Source organism: Chrysochloris asiatica, unplaced genomic scaffold, assembly GCF_000296735.1.
Source record: "Chrysochloris asiatica unplaced genomic scaffold, ChrAsi1.0 scaffold00018, whole genome shotgun sequence".
NCBI lineage: Eukaryota > Metazoa > Chordata > Mammalia > Afrosoricida > Chrysochloridae > Chrysochloris > Chrysochloris asiatica.
The window spans coordinates 30,513,266-30,533,321 of NW_006408536.1; the positions used below are offsets into that span (position 1 = coordinate 30,513,266).

General features: G+C 50.4%; 1 protein-coding gene across 1 annotated transcript in view; it reads left to right on the forward strand.

Annotated features, from left to right (window-relative positions):
- The first annotated feature begins 1,289 nt into the window (after window positions 1–1,289).
- Window positions 1,290–20,056, forward strand: part of HDHD1 (haloacid dehalogenase-like hydrolase domain containing 1) — a 91,400-nt gene continuing 72,633 nt past the window's right edge. The window contains exon 1 of the mRNA XM_006835649.1: window positions 1,290–1,359. Within this exon, the coding sequence (XP_006835712.1) occupies window positions 1,290–1,359 (70 nt within the window). The remainder of the gene's footprint in view (window positions 1,360–20,056) is intronic.

The window sequence follows — 20,056 nt, forward strand, 5'->3', positions numbered from 1 at the left end:
CACATGGCCTATTTGTTATAACACCACAAGAGAATTAAGACAACCTTCCCGTTTTAAACCATAGGAACATTTTCTTATTTGATTTCTTTCTGCTTCTTGCTCTTGTTACTTGCCTTGGAGTCCACTGTAATGCATGGGTATCTCAGCAGGACAGCGCAGAACTGCCCATAGTGACCTTTCTGACCCAGAATGCCACGCCTTTTTTCCCTAGGCACCTCCGGGTGGGGTGGATTCTAACTGCCAAGTTTTAAGGTTGGGGACGAGTGCTTAGGTCTGTGTCACTAGGGGACTCTTCTGCTATACTTAGACTTATAGGTGCTTTTACAACATCATTTAATATAAAACAGAATCAGGGAAAAAGGACATACGACGAAGCTTCCAAAAGTTCGAGGGAAAATGGAATGAAAAGACAATGGGATTCTTCCTCTGTCATTTTTTCTAACCCTGTTCTGTGTTTGAGCCCGGCCAAAAGACTTGCATTCACAGTTTAGAAAACTCAGAAATAAGGCACAAAGATGCAAGGTTTGCTTTTAATTTCAGCATCCTCTTTTCTTAGAAAGTTGGGCAGTCTTTTGGGGGAAGGCATGAGCAGGGGGAGCTCTGGCACTTGCTGCCAGAGATTGAAAGTCTTGGGTACTCGGGTAGCCTCCCGCCGCAATGCGCATGCGCCATCCCGGGCAGAAGCCCGCAGAGACGTGGGCGCGCGTAACTGCCCGAGACACTTGGAGGCTCCCGGGTCGGACAAGCCACAGGAAGTCGGGGCACGTGACACAGGCCATCCGCTGCACTTGCACCCGGTGGCCCGCAGCGATGACACTGAGCATTTTCGCCCATTTCCTCCCCCACCCCCCCACGGCTCCTGACACCGTCCCCTCAATGAACCCCTTCCTTTCTTCCACCGCGTCCTTTCTGAACTCAAGCCCTGGACTCCAGACACAAAACTCTTCTCGGCGCGGCGCGGCCCGCTCCGGAATGTGAAGAGAGCTGAGGTCACAGCCGACAAGTTCGCCGCGCTCGCCCACTACTTCATGTCCCCCTACAGCTCCGGAAGCGACGGGCAGGGCCGGGAGCGCGCGTGCACGACACCGCGCAGGGACGGCTCGGGGGGCGCGTGCGCAAAAGAGGACCTAAAAAAAAAAAAATGCCGCAGCAAGCGGTGCAGCTCGGAACGCGCGTGCGCAAAACGGCGCGGAGCGGGCCCTGGGGCGCGCGTGCGCGTGCGTGGTGTAGCGCGGGAAGGCGGGCACGCGCGGCTCTCCCCGCCCCCACCCGGCCGAGACGGCAGCAGCATGGCGGCGCCCGCGTCCCTACCGCGGCCCGTCACCCACCTGCTCTTTGACATGGACGGCCTTCTCCTGGGTGGGTAGCCTGCGGCCGCCCTCCTCCACACACATCCGCCGAGCGGGGGAGGGTACGGGGCGAAGGGGTCTCTCAGGGCCGGCGGGCCGGGCCGCCTCAGGGAGGGGTCCTTGCGTGCCCCGCGCTCCCCGGCCGGCCCTGAAGCGCGCCCCGCGGGTTCATGTCCCGACTTCAGGCGCGCGGAGGCGGCGACGGCGTCTACGCGGCCCGGAACCCGCTTCCGGTAACCGGCAGCGCTGGGTGGGGGGGACGGCCCCCCCACGTCCGGGTTCATCCCCAGGGAACCCCCAGGCCGGGTGCATAACCACGTGACCGCCCTGGGTCAGAACCCACCCCTCACCCCGACACAACCCCCGTGCAGCCTCAGTTTCCCCATCTGCAAAGCAGCTTGCAAGGTACCTGCAGCCCCTTCCAGGTGAGCTCAGAGGTGGACGCACCTTGGTCAGAGCCGCCTCAGTGGCCGGACCTGTCAGCTGAACGTGTGTGCCCCTGAGGACATGTTAGAGTGTCCAGGCCTTCGGTAGGGAGGTGCTAACCCGCACCTGGAGGTTAGAGGTCAGCCAGACCGCTCAACAGCCGGCAAGGCACAGGGCGGTCCTGCAGTAGTCCCAGGTCTTACACACCTGGCCTTGTCGCGCCCAGTGGCCAATGCAGAACCCGCATTTCAGCCCTGCTGCAAGCTTTGCTTCCTGCGGCCCAGGGTTGAGCAGCCCGCAGTGGTCCCTGCAGACACGCACCTCTGCTCCCCGGGCTTTGTCTGTCTGCAGGAAGCCCGTCCCCACCCCACAAGGTACAGAGTCTGTCATGAACTCCACCGCAAAAACTGGTCAAGGGAAGAAACCTGCGCCAACCAAGCCCAGCCTTTGGGTTAAAGAGTCCGTTTATACCCGCGCTGTGTGTCCTGCCTGCCACCCATTCCCACTCACGGCTACTCGGGAGGACACAGGAGAACAGCCACTTGAGTTTCCAAGACTGGCATCTTCTTCAAGGGGTCCCACTACTGCAGGGAGTTGGGCCTGGCCTGTCTGCTCCTGTGGACCCTGCGAGGCTGTTCTACTTTGTCACATAGGGTCTCTGTGACTGGGAAAGGCTGGGGGAGTTCAAACCGGCCAGCTTTCTGTGAGTTGTTGTTAAATGCCTTGGCGTGCATAGAGTTTCCAAGGAGCAGCTGGTGAGCTGGAACCGCCAACCTTGCAGTTCAAACTAACTTTGCGTCTAGTGCATTAACCCACAGCGCCACCCGGGGCCTACATTTCTGTGAATGGTACTTAGCAATTGTTCTACCAGGACCAGGGCAGGGCCCCTTCCTCAGCACTGGGGTCTGTTAAAACATCTGCTGCATTCTTCAGGCTGACTTGTCCTGGTGGTGGTTTACATACTCTATTGTGTCATCTCATAAAGTAGTTCAGGGCAGGAGGAAGTCATTGTATTTGCATAATTAAAAAAACAAAACAAAAACACGCACACAGTCTGTGACTCAGGTAAATTTAGTTACCAAAGGTTGCACATCAAAGCAGGAACACAGCTGAGACATAGGTCCGTTTCTAAATAATTGATGTGTTGGTGTTGTTCAGACTCACAGAGACCCTGTATAGGGTTTCTGAGGAGCAGCTGGTGACTTTGAACTCCCAACCTTGTGGTTCGAAGTTCAGTGCTGATCCTACAACATCACACTAGGAGTCCAATAAATGGGCTTATCTTAAATGAGGAGCGTGGTGGCTCCATACAATAAGCACCAGATCGTGAACCACAAGTTCCACGGTTTGAGCCCACTAGCCACTTAGCAGGAGAAAGAAGAGACTTAGCTGTTCCCACAAAGATTAAAAACCTCTGAAACCCTATACCGGGCTTCTGTGAATCAGAATCAACTCCATGGTACTTAACAACAACATCTGAACTGGGAAATGTCATCTTGCTCCTGCTGACTGTATCCCTGAGTGGTTTAGTAGTAATGTGATGATGGTATAAAGTCCTGTGGAACCCTGCTGGCACACTGGATAAGCACTTGACTGCTTGCTGAAAGGGCAAACCCACTAGGCACTCCATGTTGTTAGGTGCCATTGAATCAGTACTGACTCCTGCACAACAGAATGAAGCTCTACTCTGTGTGTGTGTGTGTGTGTGTGTCTGTATGTGTATATATATACATATACAGGGTCAGCACTGGTCTGTAAACCACAAGGTCTGCAATTCAAACCCACCAGCCATTCTTTGGAAATCCTATGTAGGGTCACTGTAAGTTGGAACCAACTCCAGGGCACATAACAATGAGCATTCGGTTTAAACCGACTTTGCAGTCCAGTGTATTAACCTGCTGAACCACACTAGGGCGCTCTCTTTCTCTCTGTATGTATGAGCTTGTCAGCAGTTCGAAACTACCAGCTGTTCCACAGGAGAAAGATAAGGCTTTCTGCTCCTGTAAATATTTACAGCCTCGGAAACCCTGTGCAGGGTCACTATGAGTCGTAACCAACTCCATAGCACATAGCAGCAACAACTATATTATATATGTTGTTGTTAAGTGTTGTCGAGTTGGTTCCGACCCTTAGTGACCCTGTATAGGGTGTCTGAGCATTTGGTGAGCTTGAACCGACAACCTTGCAGTTCAAATAGCTTTGCAGTCTGATGCATTAACCCACAGCACTATACCAGGACTCTCTCTTTCTCTCTCTCTGGTTCTCTCTCTTTCTTGCATATATACTTACATATATATATATATATATAGTTGTTAGATGCCATCGAGTCGGTAATGACCCATAGCAACCCTTTGTACAACAGAACGAAACAGTGCCTGCCCCTGGGCCAACCTCACTATTGTTGCCATGCTTGAGTCCATCTGTGCTGCCACTTGGCCAGTCTATCCCATTGGAGATCTTCTCCTTTTTATCTGACCCTCCACCTTACCAAACATGATATCCTTCTCCAGTGACTGGTCCCTCCTGACACTATGTCCAGAGTACGAGAGACCAAGTTTAGCCATCTTGGCCTCCAAGGAGCATTCTGGCTGCACTTCTTCCAACACAGATCTATTGGTTCTTTTGGCAACCCATGGCACTTTCAATATTCTCCTCCAACACCATAACTCAAAAGCATCAATTCTTCTATGGTCTTCCTTATTCACTGTGCAGCCTTCACATGCATATGAGGTTATTGAAAATACCATGGCTTGGGTCAGGCGCATCTTAGTCTTCAAGCTGACATCTTTGCTCTTCAACACTTTAAAAAGGTCTTTTGCAGAAGATATGCCTAATGCAATATGTCATTTGATTTCTTGATTGCTGCTTCTGTGAGTGTTGATAGTTGATCCGAGAAGACTGAAGTACATTTTATACATATGTAAAATGTATTTATATGTATGTGTGTAATCTCATAAAAAAACTACTTTATGGGCACCCACATATTAACAGATGAATTCCAAAGTAAAAAGTAGAAAAAAAAGTCCCCATCGAAGTCACCGATTGGGGACACTCACATTGGCAGTATGAAATCACTCAATCTCCGAACACTGCCGTGAGCCATAAGTATAGTTTGTAGACATCAATCTGCTCAGGTGGTCCAGAAGTGAACTTGTCAGAGCAATACCGTGCCCCCTAATTACAGGTCCAGAGAGCTGCTGGTGGGACTCTCATGAATTTTAATGCAGCCTGAGACATCTCATTAAAATTAAATTTATTAAACTTCTAATTGAGCTTGTTGCTGAATCCTGATTGTAAGTTCTTCTGTGGCCATGTCCTCAGACTGCCTGCCTAGGGTTCCTGAGGCTGTAATGTTCATGCAAACAGATTGCCATGTCTTTTTTTCCCTCAGAGTAGCTGGTAGATTTGAACCACCAGCCTTGAAGCCAGTGGTTTAACCAGTATGCCACAAGGCTCCAAACCTCGGAACTAGTAAATCAAAAAAAGGATACATTGACCATAGTCAAGTCTCCAACTCAGGACAACCCATGCCCATCCCCCATAGTAGTCTTCAGTGACTGAGGTTTCAGGGCTGAATCACCAGGCCTTTCTTCAGCTGCATCTCTGGGAAGACTTGAACCACCAATCTTTTCATTAGCATCAGAGTGCATCACTGTTTGCACCACCCTGGCACTGGAGCTGATCAGAAAAGTGAGAATGGGGGCTGCTTGGGAAGGTAGTCTTAGCTCTTGTCTCGCTTTTCTCCTGTTGGCTTCTGTCCAGTCCTAATCCACTTTGAACGTGGGCAGGCCAGCTGAATGTTCTCAGGACTTCGCCTTTGCTGTTTCAGTGTTTTGACGAAGTGGCTAAGCTACAGCTTCCCAGAAGGTACTCGTGCATCTCGTTCCGTCCACCCACTTTGGGCCTGGCCGTTCTAAGTCTTACACACCTCACCCCAGTCTTCCTGCTGTGTGTGGATCCAAGGGCTATCTATTGTTGTTCTGTGGGGGCTTCTTCCTGTTGTTTGGACGTCTGGATTGCATGTCCACTGGAAGTTCTCCTTACTGTGGTCCCTGAGAGCTGAGGTCTCTGGGAGGTAAAACGGAAAGCCGGCAGTTTCACTGGGGCTGTTTTTGTGACGGAAGATGTGTGTTTCAGGAGAAGAGAATGAGGAAGTGTGAGGACATTGTTTGGTGCAAGTGTTAACACTGTTGAGCCACTTTGCAGAGCTTTTGAACTTTACACTCTTGCTGGTTGTCCTCTCAAGCAAAAACGACATCTGGATTCTACTTTTCCTTTATGTGAGGTAGATATTTTAGGGTCTCAGACAATTCAGAGGAAAGGGAGGCTGAATTACAAAGGGTTCGGGGCAAGGTTTGGACCACAGAAGATCACAAGTCTATAACAGGACTTTGCGCAAGCGCAAAAGAGCCCTGGTGTTGCAGGGCTCAAGCGCTTGGCCGTTAACCTGTCAGTGGGTCTGACTCACCTTCATAGTGGGAGAAGGCTGTGGCAGTTGGCTTCTACAAAGATGGCAGCCTAGGAGACCCCAAGGGGCAGTCCGTCTCTGTCCTGTAAGGTTGCTTGGAGTCGGGATGAAGTGACGGCAGTGGGTTTGGTTTGGTAAGCAAAAGCTTGAGGGCAATGATGCAGTGAGTCAAGAACTCAGCTGGGGTCGCGGGGACGGTGGTGGCAAGTGAGGAACACAGAGGGGAGCTCTACCCTTAGTAAGAAGAAAGATCTAGAAAGCAGTGCTGCCTACTCGAAGCATACTCGGGTATGCAGAAATCTGTACCAGCACTGGAGTAGAACAAGAAACCGGAGCGAGCATTTCCACCATTCTGCTATCCACCTTCTACCACCAACTGTCACTGGCCACCGAGTCACTGCCAGCGCATGGCGGCCACATGTGTGTCCGAGTAGAGCTGTCCTCTGCAGGGTTTTCAGGGCTCGGGCCTTTTGGGATCAGCCCTTTCACCCCACATGCCTTTGGGTGGGTTTGAACTACCGGCCTTTAAGTTCGTAGCCAAGAGCTTTACAGATTGCCCACGGAGGGATGCCATCAGGTGCCCTCAAGTTGACTCCAGTTGACCCTGTGTGTCAGAATAGAACAGTCTCCTACTCTAAGAGCGTAGTCAGTATAAAACATCTCTGAGCTAGTTTACGTTCATTCTTAATAGCAAGTCTTTGAAATGAGTGTTTTATATTTATAGTCTGCTTCCAACTAGCCACATTTCAAGTGTTCAGTGGTCACTTGTGGACAGCGAGGTACAGAGCTTTGGGAAGTTGTTGGAACAGCCAGGCAAAAGGCGAATGATAGCAAGGTGAATACTCAGAATTTTGAGGTGTCTGGGCCACTCAAGATGTGTCTTCCAGGAGTGTGAGTCTTAACACCTTAAAACTCAGCCTGTACACTAAGAAAGCTGAATTTAAAATGATTTTTTAAAAGAAACCATCAGGAAACTAAATCTGAGAGAGGCAAAGAGCATTTGTGGCATGGGTTATAACCACGTCTCTAAATGTACATGGATTGCGTGATTTCAGCCTGTGATGAGCGCTTAACTCACCTCACTGCAGTGGGGCACATGCGCTCTTTTGTGCTTGCCCACACTCCCCCAAAGCTATCCTCTAGCCAAAGAACAGAACTGGCATCTGCTGGGGTCTCGGAGGTGGAGATTTGCTGGTCTTGTTGAGCACAGCGCCTGAGAAGATGACAGTTCACCTCCAGTATCCAGTCTCTGGCTAGCATCCACGAATCATCACTGGTCCAGTGAAGCAGGGACATCCTCCCGCCATCTTCCCTATAATCCCTCCCAGGCTGACCATAGAGCGCTGGAGGAGAACACTCCCCCTGTGGGTGTCAGCCTGTGGCGTCTCCATCTGCTGGCTTGGTACCCGACATCCTATGTCTAAAGCCTCCCAGGGGACATGGGGGCCTCCCGGTGCCTGTTAGCCCATCTCACTTCATGCCATGGTGTCATATAGGAGTCCCTGCACAGTGCAAAACCCAAAGCACGCTGGTTCGAGTCCACCCAGAGGCACCATGGACCAAAGGTCTGGAAACCTCCTTCCCCTAAATCAGCCTTTGAAAACCCTGTGGAGCACACTTCTCTGACATACTTGGAGTTCCCTTATGCTGGAGCAAATGCCACAGCTCCTGGCTAGGGGTTTGGTACGTTTCTCCGGAAGGCAGAGCAGAATCCTGGGTGATTTACCATGCTCCCATGCACGTTGGAATTGCAGAGTGACATCATAATACCATGCCTCAGGTTTAGGGATCCCCTCTGCTGGGGCATGTGGGGTGGCAGCATCCTAGTTCACATTTGCTCTGGCGTCCCTGGGACCCAACAACACACGCTTGGATTTTGCTGCACTTGACTGGGTGCAATGCACTGTTTCCTGTACTATTGCAATGTTGGCTGAAATCTGGGGTCTGGTCTGGAGGGAGCCATAACTTGGCTTCTAACTAGGATGTAAGCTGTGAGTCATTGGCTGTTTCCAGATACTGGGATGAAAGCATGAGACCTGTGTTTGTAGTTTGTGAGATTTGGAGTTGGGGTGTGTTCAGGGTTTAGTGTTGTTAAGTGCCGTCGAGTAGGTTCCGGCCCACAGCGACCCTGTCTAGGGTTTCTGAGCTTGAACCGCTGACCTTGCAGTCCTGTGCATGAACCGCAGCACCACACGGTCCTAAAGACACTGAATCCTGGACTGAGACTGGGAGACCTGCTCGTATATTCACACTCCTAGGTGAGCCCTGTCTGTGCTGAGCTCCTGCTCATCATCAGTGGCTCCTTGTCAAACCACCGTCTACAATCATTCCGGAAGACAGAGCGTGCAATTTACAAATTCTCCAGGTAGAATGCACTTCTGTCCCGCCTACTCTAGGGCCCAGCTGTTCACTGTCTGCCTCTCTGTCCTTCCGGGGCACACTGTTTGGAATCTAGGCTAAGTGTCAGGCGGTGACTACTGGCCAGCATGTGCCACTGGCTTGAAAGGGGGCCATACTCTTGTGTTCTCCAGAAAGCTGTTGTGGACAACATCTCTGAACAAGGTTCAGGCTCACCAGCCGCTCCTGCTCCTTGGAAACCTATACACTAGCTGTAAATCAGAACCGACTCTACGGCGGTGCTGAACAACAGCAACATCCTGATGGCTTGTTCTTCCTTTTTAGTCTCTGTCCTTCCTTCTGTCTTTGTTACCTGTCATTAGGGGCCCTTGAGTAGGCTCCAGTTCCCGGTGAGCCTGCACACCAGACCATCGCCTGCTCCTGCAGTACCCTGTCCAGGATCTGGGATACATTTGAGTCTTACTGCTGTGCCTGGGCCCGTCCACCTCACGGAAGACTAGTTCTGGCTGTATTTCTTTCTTGTGAGACTTTCCTTGGCCCTTCATCTGACAGCACAGGTTATATTTAGTGTTCTTTGCCATCACCCCGATTGCAAAGCATATTAGTCTTACATTCAATCATTTATGCACCTTTTTGTTTTCTGTCATTGGTTGAATCCCCTCTATGTAGCGGTGGTGGTGATTGTGTGCTGTTGAGTCAGTTCCAACTCATAGCCACCCTCTGTAGGGTTTCTGAGAGGCAGCTGGTGGTTCAAACAGACCTTTCTGTCTAGTGTTTATCATTCAGTGCCACACCAGGACTCTTCCCCAAATCCTGCCTCGGTTCCCTGTATCCGTTTGTCCTTCTTTCCTGCCCCCTGTTGCCTTCAGAGCTTTGTTCCTGAGCGCATGCCGCTCCTTGGCTCTCCTGTGGGTTGGTGGTTCTAAGAAAAATGTTCCTCATGAGTCTTGTTGCCTACCTTCCAGGCCTGTCTCTTGTGGGCCTGAGACTCCTGGGGTGGTGCGGTAGGGTAAGCACTGAACTGCTAACTGCAAGGTCAGCTATTTAAGCCCACCAGCTGCTCCTCAGAAACCCTCTGCAGGGTCGCTATGAGTCGGAAGTGACACGACGGCACTTCACAATAATTGTTGGGCTGAAAGCTGACTCCCTACAGATGGGTTCACGTTCAGGTTTGAAGGGTATCCGAAGGCCACAGTCTTGGGTGTCCCACCGTCCTCTGTCACACTGCTGAGTCTGATCTTTTTATGACTTTGAATTTAGTTTTACATTTTGTTTCCTTCCACTCCAATGAAGGCCTTGTGTCGCGATGCTGGTCAGAGTGGCTGGTGGTGGTCGCTGGGCTCCGTCTCTTTCATCTGGCCTCTGGGTGCTGGAGCCTGTAGCGCACGTGACCCAGCAGTCCATAGGCTGACCCTTTTCTCGACTCTTTTTCTTCTCTCTGAGTTGGTCTGGATGGGGTCAGACCCGGAGTTGCATCTGAGGTGGCTGCTCAGAAGCTTACCTCAGCGGAGGAGAAGGGGGAACTCGGTGGATCCTGTCATGCCAGTTGTACCAGACATTCCCCCAAGCCCAGTGACTGATTCCCTGAAGGGTTTAGTGATGGGTAGGAACGGTCCTGCACTTTGTCCTCTGTGTGCTCTGCAGTAACTCTGGTGTGGTTAAATGCTGTCCAGTCGATTCCTAACCATAGCTACCCTGCATAGTGTTTCCGAGGCTGTCAATCTTTACGGGGGCAGAAAGCCTCATCTTTCTCCCATGGAACTGCTCGTAGTTTTGAACTGCAGACATTGAGATGAGCAGCCCGATTCGTAACCATTACTCTACCAGAACTCCTTAGATCTATGTATTGTACATGCAAACTCATACATTGAGCTACCCTTCACCAAACCTATGTAGAAACTCATGGATGCCCTCCCAATTCACCTGCCCCTATGTGTTCAGCTTGCACGTCTACGTGTGCATGGACTCGTGGGTGTACATGGACTCATAGGGGTGCTGGTGCAGTTCTGGACTGCTCCATAAAGATATGCAGCCTCGGACACTCCAGATCCATCGGGTCACTGTGTGTCTGAGCCCCCTAGCAGCCACAATACTGCTGTCACTGTAGGACTGTGTGTGGAGTCGTGAACTTACAATGTGCTCTTTGATTTCGAGAGCCCCCATTGTCTTCCTTTGTTAGTGGGCTTGTGTGCCCCCTCCCCTTATTCCACATTGCCATCTCCTTCATGTCCCCCCATTCTTAGTATGTGTCTCCTCTCTAGTCTGTGATTTTGATTGCAAACTTTTTCCTGACTTTTCTATAATCGTAGTCTCCTCCAACATGTGTCCTTCTGTGATGGGTTTCATAGCATCGTGTCCTCCAGCTGCATCCAGGTTGTGAGGGACTTCGTGGACTCATCGTGATACTTTAACGCTGGGCAGCATCCCGCTGTGCAGGGACCATAGTGCTTGTCCATTCATCTGTTGATGGACACTTCGGTCGCTTCTCTCTCTATTTATTTCTGTCACGGCTCTCAGTTCTGTAAGATTCATTCCAAGCAGTGGGAATGCTGGGTCATATGGTGTGTCTCATGTTTTGAGAAAGCATCATACCATCGTTTTCCACAGTGCTTGCACCATTTTATAGTCCCACCAGCAGGGGAGGAGAGTTCTAATCTCGCCACACCCTCGTCCGCAAATGTGGTCTTACTGTATGTTGTTTTTATTGCTGTAATGAGGTACATCTTTATTGCTTTGCTTTGCTTTCTCCGGTGGTTAATGATTGGCGTGGTGCTGTATGATAAGCACTAGACTGTAAGGTCAGTTGGAACCACAGGGTTAGCAGTTCAATCTCACCAACTGTTCCTTGGAAACCCTATACAGGAACGCTGTGAGTCAGAACCCACTTGATGATACTTAAAGGCAACAGCAGTTAATGATTCCGAGCATCTCTCCTTGTGTTTGTTGGTTGCCTGCATGTCTTTGCCAAAGTATCTGTTTTGGTCCGCTGCCCTTTTTTTTTTTTCCTTTCCTACCTTCCTCCATGCCCTGTGGATCTAGGTTCCCTCTTGAAAGCTTATAAGCCAGTCACTTCCTTTGTACACCCTCCCCCCCCCCCAATTTTGGGTGACCAGTGTCCAAGTTGCCCATCCCTGTCTACTCTGTGTATGGAGGGGGTGGGAATGATTCTTGCTGTAAGGACTTGTTCCTTCTTTTGAGCCACTGCATCCATAGGTGTAGGTCAAGTTCATCAAATTGTATCAGATTACTCTTTTTTTCCTCTTCTTTCTTCTAGTTGAGCTCTGATCATCCAGTCATTGAAGCCAGGTCAAGTGGGTATTATCTGCAAGTGTGGGTGTTCTTATGCATATGCCCTCTCTTCTTTATCAGCTGGATGCTTCACTCTCCACTCTAGTCCTCTGTGGCTGTGTCACTGACTCTGGGCCCAAGAGTCCCCAGGTCTTGTCACACTGCTGGCCAACCAGGTCTGCACCCACTCTGCCCATTTTTTAACTGGCTGGCTTGTTATTGAGGGTGTTGATGTTTTCTGTAAATCTCCCTTGCCAGATGTATCTTTGCCCAACAAGGTTTTTCCCCATTCTGTGAGTTCTCCTTTTACTCTTTTGGTGATGTCTTCTGATGTACATTGAGTATTTATTTTTAGGAGGCATTCTGCTACTGTAAAGACTTACAGCCTCGGAAACCCTGTGCAGGGTCACTATGAGTCGGAACCGACTCCACGGTCTTTAACAACAATCTAATATGAAGGAGCTCTGGTAGTATAGTGGTTATGAATCGGGCTGCTAATCTCACGGTCAGCAGCTCAAAACTACCAGCTGTTCCGCAGGAGAAAAATGAGGCTTTTTGCTTCCATAAAGATTTACAGCCTTGGAAACCGTGTTACGGGGTTGCTATGAAGCAGAACCGACTCAGTGGCATATAACAACAACAGTCTAATATGGGGAAGGAGCTCTGGTTACGAGTTGGACTATGAACTTCAAGGTCGGCAGTTTGAAATTACCAGCTGTTCCGCAGGAGAAAGATGAGGCTTTCTGCTCCCATAAAGATTTACAGCTTAAGAAACCCTGTGCAGGGTTGCTATGAGTTGGACCGGATGCCCAGGCACATAACTACCACCACCAACAATATAATATGGGGAGTCCTAGTGTGGCGCTGCAGAGTCCTGGCGTGGCGCTGTAGGTTAATACACCAGACTGCAAAGACGTTTGAAATGCAAGGCTGGCAGTTCAAGCTTATCAGCTGGTCCTTGGGAGCCCTATACAAGGTCGCTATGGGTTGAAACTGACTTGATGGCACTTACCAAGTGTGGCACTGCGGGTTAATGCACTGCATTAACTACCAGCTACAAGCTGCTCTTCAGAAACCCTATACAGAGTCAATATGGGTCGGAACCGACTCAACGGCACTTAACAACAGCAATCTAATATAGCTTCTGCTCTCTGTGCATTTTTACTTATGTTTGATAGTCTGTGCCTTAAAGTAGAGCTCTTAACTTTTCCCCTAAAGTCCTGTTGTGACGCTGCTTGCTAACCACAAGGTTGGTGGTTCAAACCAGCCACTCCTCAGGAAACCCTATCCCAGATCAGTATGAGTCGGAACCAACTCACCAGCACTTAGCAACAGCAATAAAATCTCGCCCTATTTTTACAGCTACCCCACAAGTTCCTTCTTGGAAACCCTCTACAGTGTCACTGTGAGTTGGAACTGACTCCCTGGCACTTAACAACATTGTTATAAGTTTGGTGCCTGAGTAACCCCATGTTCCCTCATGCTGTGTGTGTGTGTGGTATCTTCTCCCCTGTGACCTGACTCCGGGGTCCCCAGGAAACCCCATACTCTCTCTCTGATCTGTGTGTCACGTCACCCTGCCCCTGTAGCCTGGCTCCAGGGTCCCCGGGAAATCCCATATTCTCTCTCTGATCTGTGTGTCACTTCACCCTGGCTCCCGGGTCCCCTGGGCACACTCTGCAGCTTGACTTGTGTGACTCAGCCGGGTGTGGCCGGCTGGACTTGTTCTCCTCTGTGTGGTCCATCCGTATCGCAGAACCCATCTTGTTAAACCAGTTGTCGCCTTGACCTCCCAGATCAAAGCACTCAAAGTCCTCACCCACGGGGTGATGATGATGATGATGGCAGTGGTCAGCCAGCCAGCCGTGGGCGGCAGTGTACGTAACTGCAGGTGGCTCCATCCTGTGGCCTAAGACTCCAGTCACTGTGGAGAATTGTTTTTCAGTTGTGTCTCTCTTTGGTGGGTAGAGGAGGATGGAGCCAGAGCTTGACATTGGGAAGGAATTTCAGAAAAGCATGGCAGGATGGAGGGTCCCTAGCAGTGCAATGAAGTGCCTGGCTGTTAACTGAAAGGTCGGTGGTTAGAACCCAGCAGCTGCTTGTCGGGAGACAGACGAGGCAATGGGGAGGCCCTCGGGGGCGGCTGTGCTCTGTCTGGAGTTTGGCTCTGAGTGGAGACGCTGTGCCGGGCTGGTGAGCTTTCGCTGACTGCTGGAGGCTGGGGAAACTGGAAGAACAAACCGTCACCGTTGTCCTCCAAGAACCGTAATCCCAGAAGGTGGAAGCAAACTTTATCCCCCTCAAGTGTTGCTCTTGGGTGCCAGCCAGCCATTTCCGACTCCAGTGACCCCATGTGACAAAACACAACTGCTTTCGAGGGTTTTCTAAGCTGAAATCTTTATAGGGGAGTCCTGGTGTAGTGTTTTAAGATCAGCATTGGACTGCTAACTACAAGTCAGCAGTTCAAACCCACATAGCTCCTTCTTGAAAACCCACTCAGTCTCTGTAGAAACACCCACTTAATAAGAAAGAGCTTCCAGACTGGCCATTGGTCCTTTGCAACATTTGTGGGGTGAGCAGAATGTTCAAGGTCCTCTGCAGGCCAAGGAAGAGAGGAACAGCACCAAGTCCCCGGGCTGGAGCAGAATCTGGGGTTCTAGGCAGGGGGCCTCATGGAGGCCAGGCTGTCAGTCTGGATGACACCTGCTTGTCCACTCTCAGCACAGCCTGGGGGCCTAGGGAGTGTTACCAGAAAAGCGCTCCACCACTAATCCCCAGGGGTGTACAGAGACCGGAGAGTGATGCGATTGAAGGGACCAGGTCTGGAAGATTGCGTCTTCCCCAGTCGATGTGTCTGCAGTCAGACACCCTGCTCACTAGGGTTCCCAGTGGCTGGGTTGGCTTACTTCTGAGACACCTCTGGGTGCAGCACGTAGCCACTTGTGTCAGCAGGGTTCCTCCTTTACCCTTGCTCTGCACACCTGACCTTCAGCCCCTGGCAGGCCACCGGAGACCAGAAAACGGAGCACGCTTGGACTTTGGGATAGTATCTGTGACCCCCGAGTATCACATTACAGAGAGCTAGTGAGGCGGTTTCGGAGCAGAACAGGTTAAACTGATACCCCCATCTACTTGCCATCTCCAGTTCTGTCCATGCAGTGACTGCCAGAGCCACCCAATGCCAAGGGCTCTCCCCCGCTCTGCCCTGCCTTCCCAGGGCCAGGGCTGTATTTAATCTGTCACAGGTAGGAGACAGAGTCCAGACAAAGTACAGCCTGGGGGTGTTGGACTAGGTCTTATCATTTCATGGTGCTACATCTATGATGATTCCTGGACCATTGTCCTGGCCCTGCCGTGGCTCCTCCGGGTGGCTGTGACTCTGGGCCCTAGCATTGTCCTTTATTACTGGGCACACTAGAGCGGAAGCTAAGGGCCTGGGGGGGAGGCTGAGATGTGTACCCCAGCTACTTGAGAGGAGCCTAAATCGACAACCCAAACCATGGTCAGCAAACCCTCCATAAGCTCGGAGAACTAACTGCCCCTTAGAGTTTCTAAGACTGTCTGTTTTCTGGGCTCTCCAGGTCTTTGTTCTGCAGAGCCGTTGGGTGTGTTCAAGTGGCCAGTATTTGGGTAAGCAGTTGCACTGTTAGCCAGCGTTCCACCAGGGCTCAGGCAGGTAACTGACAGGGAAAAGGAAACTGCATTCCTTTCCTCAGGAACTTCACTTTGCAAATGGACCAATATCTTTTTAGCAAATCTGAAACCATACCCAGTGCTGAGTTAATTCTGACTCATGTCAACCCTACAGGACAGATGGAAACTGCCCCATGGGGTCTCCAAGACTACTCTCGACAGGCTGACTGCTGTGTCTCTCTTCTACAGAGATACTGATGCGTTCCAATTACAGACCTGTTAGCAGCTGAGCAATTTAACCTCCGTGCCACCAGGGCCAACTTACTTATACCCCAAAAACCAAAACCATACCCCAAATCAAACCCATAGCAACCGTATAGGACAGAGCAGAACTACCTGTGCACATGTGCGAGGCACTGAGTCAGAATGAGGCCTCACAGCAGCTGAGACCAACCTGCCGGAAAGCCAGCTGTAGGCTCATCTTACCTCTGTGAGCGCCTTGACGATTGTGTGCTGTACAGACACAGTTAAATTCATTAGCTGTAAAATGGTTCCTTCTTAAAGTTATACACTTATAAGCAAACATGCATAAGCAATTAATGCTTGAGATGCAAAACTCAGTGTCGCTGCGCTGTATGCACCTACTTTCTGCTCATTTCACCTGTCAGCTAGCGCGCCCAAAGTCACTAGTAAATAACAGTGTTGGGATCCGACCTTGGGTTTTGTTACAGTGAAACGCCTGCCTTTGTGTTGGGTGTGCTACATTTACAAACCAACGCAGTGGTTGCCTCCCTCGGGTGTCAGAATTCTTAAATAACCACAGAAAGGAACCCTTACCGAGGAGGAGTGCCTTTGTTCTTGGTCCTGAGTTCTGAGAGAGAAGCTCTAAAACCTTGGCAGGTCCCCAGCAATCACCTGTGTCTGATGAGTGCTCCAGCCCACGCCTGTCCCGACAGGTTATGGTGATAAACGTATGGGGGGGCTGGCCAAGCCAGAAAGACCCACCTCCTGATACCACCCTTGTGACCCCTGTACTGTGGGCTGGAGCCTGCCTGTCGTGGTGTGGCCCCTCCAGTGGGAGCTGTGGCCCCCCTGGTCAACTATATCCGGCCTGGACAGCCCATGGGAAACTGCAGCCCACACTTGAGGCTTGCATCCCAAAGGGATGGAGGAGTGAAGACCCCACATTTGTAGCCAGCAGCTCAGAAGCGAGGGTGTCATGGGGACCCCATGCTCACCACATCAGAGGTCAAAGGGAAGAGGGTCCTTTTGACCTGCCAGCTCTGATCTCGCTCCCAGTGGTTGGGGTCAAGGGAAGACAGGCACGGGTACAGCAGGTGCCTACGTAGGGGCGGGGTGGGTGGCAGACTTAAACTGTTCACTTGATCCTTACCAGTTCATTGTCAATAAGAGTGGGCATCTTAGTATATCTAGTCTAAGTTTAATAATTAAAGTTTGTAACGCCAACTAACCAACAAGTGCACTGCCATCAGGGCAGTTCTAACAATGACCCGAGAAGCATTCCCACAGGGTTGCCGAGACTCAGTCTTTAAAGGAGCCGACTGCCCCATCTCTCCTGGAGTGGCTGCTGAGTTCTAGACCACTAAGCTAGCTGGTCACTGGAAGCCCAGCGTTCAGCCCACTGCTTCCCCACCCAGGGCGTTTACGTTCCCTTTAATGTTCCAGTCGTGTTCCAGTGGCCTTAAGTCGTGAATGTGCGTCAATCAAAACTATGCCTTCCAAATTTTATTTACAGCATCGCCTTTTGTAGTACGCCAAATTCAGTTAAAGAGTTCAGTGATGAATAAGTACTACACACAACATGCGTGCACATGCATACTTTCAGGTCTTCATTTTCTTGAGACGTCGCCTGGTGCCACTGCCCAAGACCAGATGTTAGATTACTGATTTCATGTGAGGGTCAAGCATATCTTGATCAAGATCTTCTGATCTATAGATGGGACAAATGAATGGATGAAATATGGACATGCTTCCCATACTGGGGGTGGTGCTTGCAATATGAAGGGTCAACTGGACTCATAGCCCTAATGGCACAGTGGTTAAGTGCTCAACTGCCAAGCAAAAGGTTGGTGGTTCGAACCCACCAGCCTAAGAGAGAAAGATGTAGCAGTGTACTTCCCTAAAGGGGACAGCTTTGGAAGTCCTGTGGTTACAGTTCTACCTCATGTTATAAAACCAGAGTCAACTTGCCAGCCGCACATTTGTTTTGGGCTTCATACGTAGATAGAAGATAGGCAGGTAGGTAGCTGCCTTCGAATCATTGCCAACTCCTGGCTAGCTATCATGCAATGAGAGGAGGAACTGCTTGGCCTAATATAGTCCTCACCATTGCTGTCATAGCCCATGGTTGCGGTTTCTGTGCTGATCCATCTCACTGAGGGTCCCTCTCGCACTTCCTGCCCCACCCTACCCCCCACCCCCACCATCACCAGACATGATCTCCAGCAATTGCTGTCCCCATGACATGTCCAAAGCAAGCAACTGGAACAGTTTTCTGTTATAATCTTTACAAGGTTTTCATCGAGTGGCCCAAAGTTTCTTGTTACTGATTGCTAATTTCATCCACTGGTGATCTTTTTGAATCTTTTTAAAATCTATGGAGACATATTTCATGGCTCTAATTGAAAACCCTATACAGGGTTCGGTATGGGTCAGAACTGACTTGGTGGCACATAACAACAGCAGCAATGTAGGTCTGTCTTGGAGAACTGTATGGCTGGGTGTTGGGTGCCTTGCCCTGTGGAGAACGTTGATAGCGCTGTTCATACCTTCTGAGATGAAATCTACACGTCTGTCTGTTTGCTTCCTGGGGGCTGTGTTGTTTACTGCATGCATTTCCAGTCCCAACAGTGGTTCTTTAATCCTTATTAAATGCCCTTTGTTTTTCTTAGAAGCTCAATCATCCAGGACTAGTGTAACTACCCGTCTTCTGTCTGGGTTACTGTTTGTGTGGTAGATCGGTCTTCATTCTTTTGTTTGCAGCCTTGGCTGTGGCTTTTCATCGGAAGTTTCTCTATTGTACATAGCATATTGTGGGATTCTTTGGTTTTAATCCTTGATTCTAGTGTCTACCTTTTTGCATGAAATGCTTCAGGCTTTTCGTGTACTCATATGTAACTTCACCACCATTGTTGGTAGAAGTACCCGGTTGATGCAGTCAGTGAACGCACTTGGCTGCTCATGCAAAGATTGAAGGGTCAAGTCCACCCAGAGGTTCCACAGAAGGAAGGCCTGGTGATCCACATATAAAGAATTCACCCGTTGCAAACCCAAGGAGCACACTTCTACTGTGGCACACATAGGCGGCACCGTGAGGAGAACCCCATTCCAGGGCCACCATTACTTTTTTGATGATTGACAAAATGCGACTTGGGTCTGACATTTTGCTGTTTGCTTTCTGTACTGTCACTCCTTGTTGTCACCTCACTATATAGAAATGCACGTCACCTCACTATATAGAAATACACATAGACACACCCTTGTACTCCCCATAGCTGCAGGGTCTAAAGCTCTGTCCTTTGGACTGGAACCCCAGTAGCGTACATGGTCAAGCGCTGGATAAATAGCCGAAGTGTGGGTTTGGCTACTTATCCAGGGTTTGAATCCACCTAGAGATGCCTAAGAAGTAAAGCCTGGTGATCTGCTTCTAAAAGACCACATCCATGAAAATTCTGGGGGGCAGTTCCCTTCTACACCTGGGGTCACTACACGTCACACCCCACTGGGAGGCAGCTAACCCTGCCTCTTTGGACACCTCTATTAAAGACTTAGGAGTATTGTTAGTGTATAGACTCTAAACTCAAGTCCATATCTGCACTCCCGCCCCACTATCCTGGTGTGACTCAGAGGGAGGCCTCTCCCCAGCACCGTGGTACAGAACCCTCCCTCACAGTGGATCAGACCCCACTGTCCAACGGACCCGGCGGCCTCCCTCACCCCACCTCCCCTCAGCTTCCTACCTGTGGCTTCCTTGCCCACGAGGATCCTCTCTGTGCCTGGGATGTTACAGATTGTCACCACAGGTGACCTAGACACCTACTCTCCTCAGCAAGCGTCTCCTCCATCCCAGAACCCCTGTAATTACCAGTGAGCCACCACGGAGCCAGCACTCTGCCCCAAGCATGTGGGGGTGGTGGAGGGCATCTGCCTGCAGCGGGGTGATGGGGACTGGCCTCCCCCAGCCTGGATTATGCTGGCCTATGCCAGGAGTGGGCAGATGGGGGAAAAGAGCCGTCAGACACCAGGCTCAGGTGTCTGAGCCAGGTTCCCAAGGCTGCAGAGAGCTATCTCTCTAACTGCTATCCGCCTCCCAAGACTGCTCATGTATTGCCCTCCCCAACACCCAAAGTAAACCCCCAACCCCATTGTGGTTACCTTATATTCCATTAGTTCTTTCCTCCATTTAAGAAAGTCTATTTTATCCAGTAATCTACCCGACCTTCCCACCACCTGGATCTCTGTGTTTACCTTTTTTCACGTTGTAATTGTTTTGATCATAGACTGACCTCCCAGA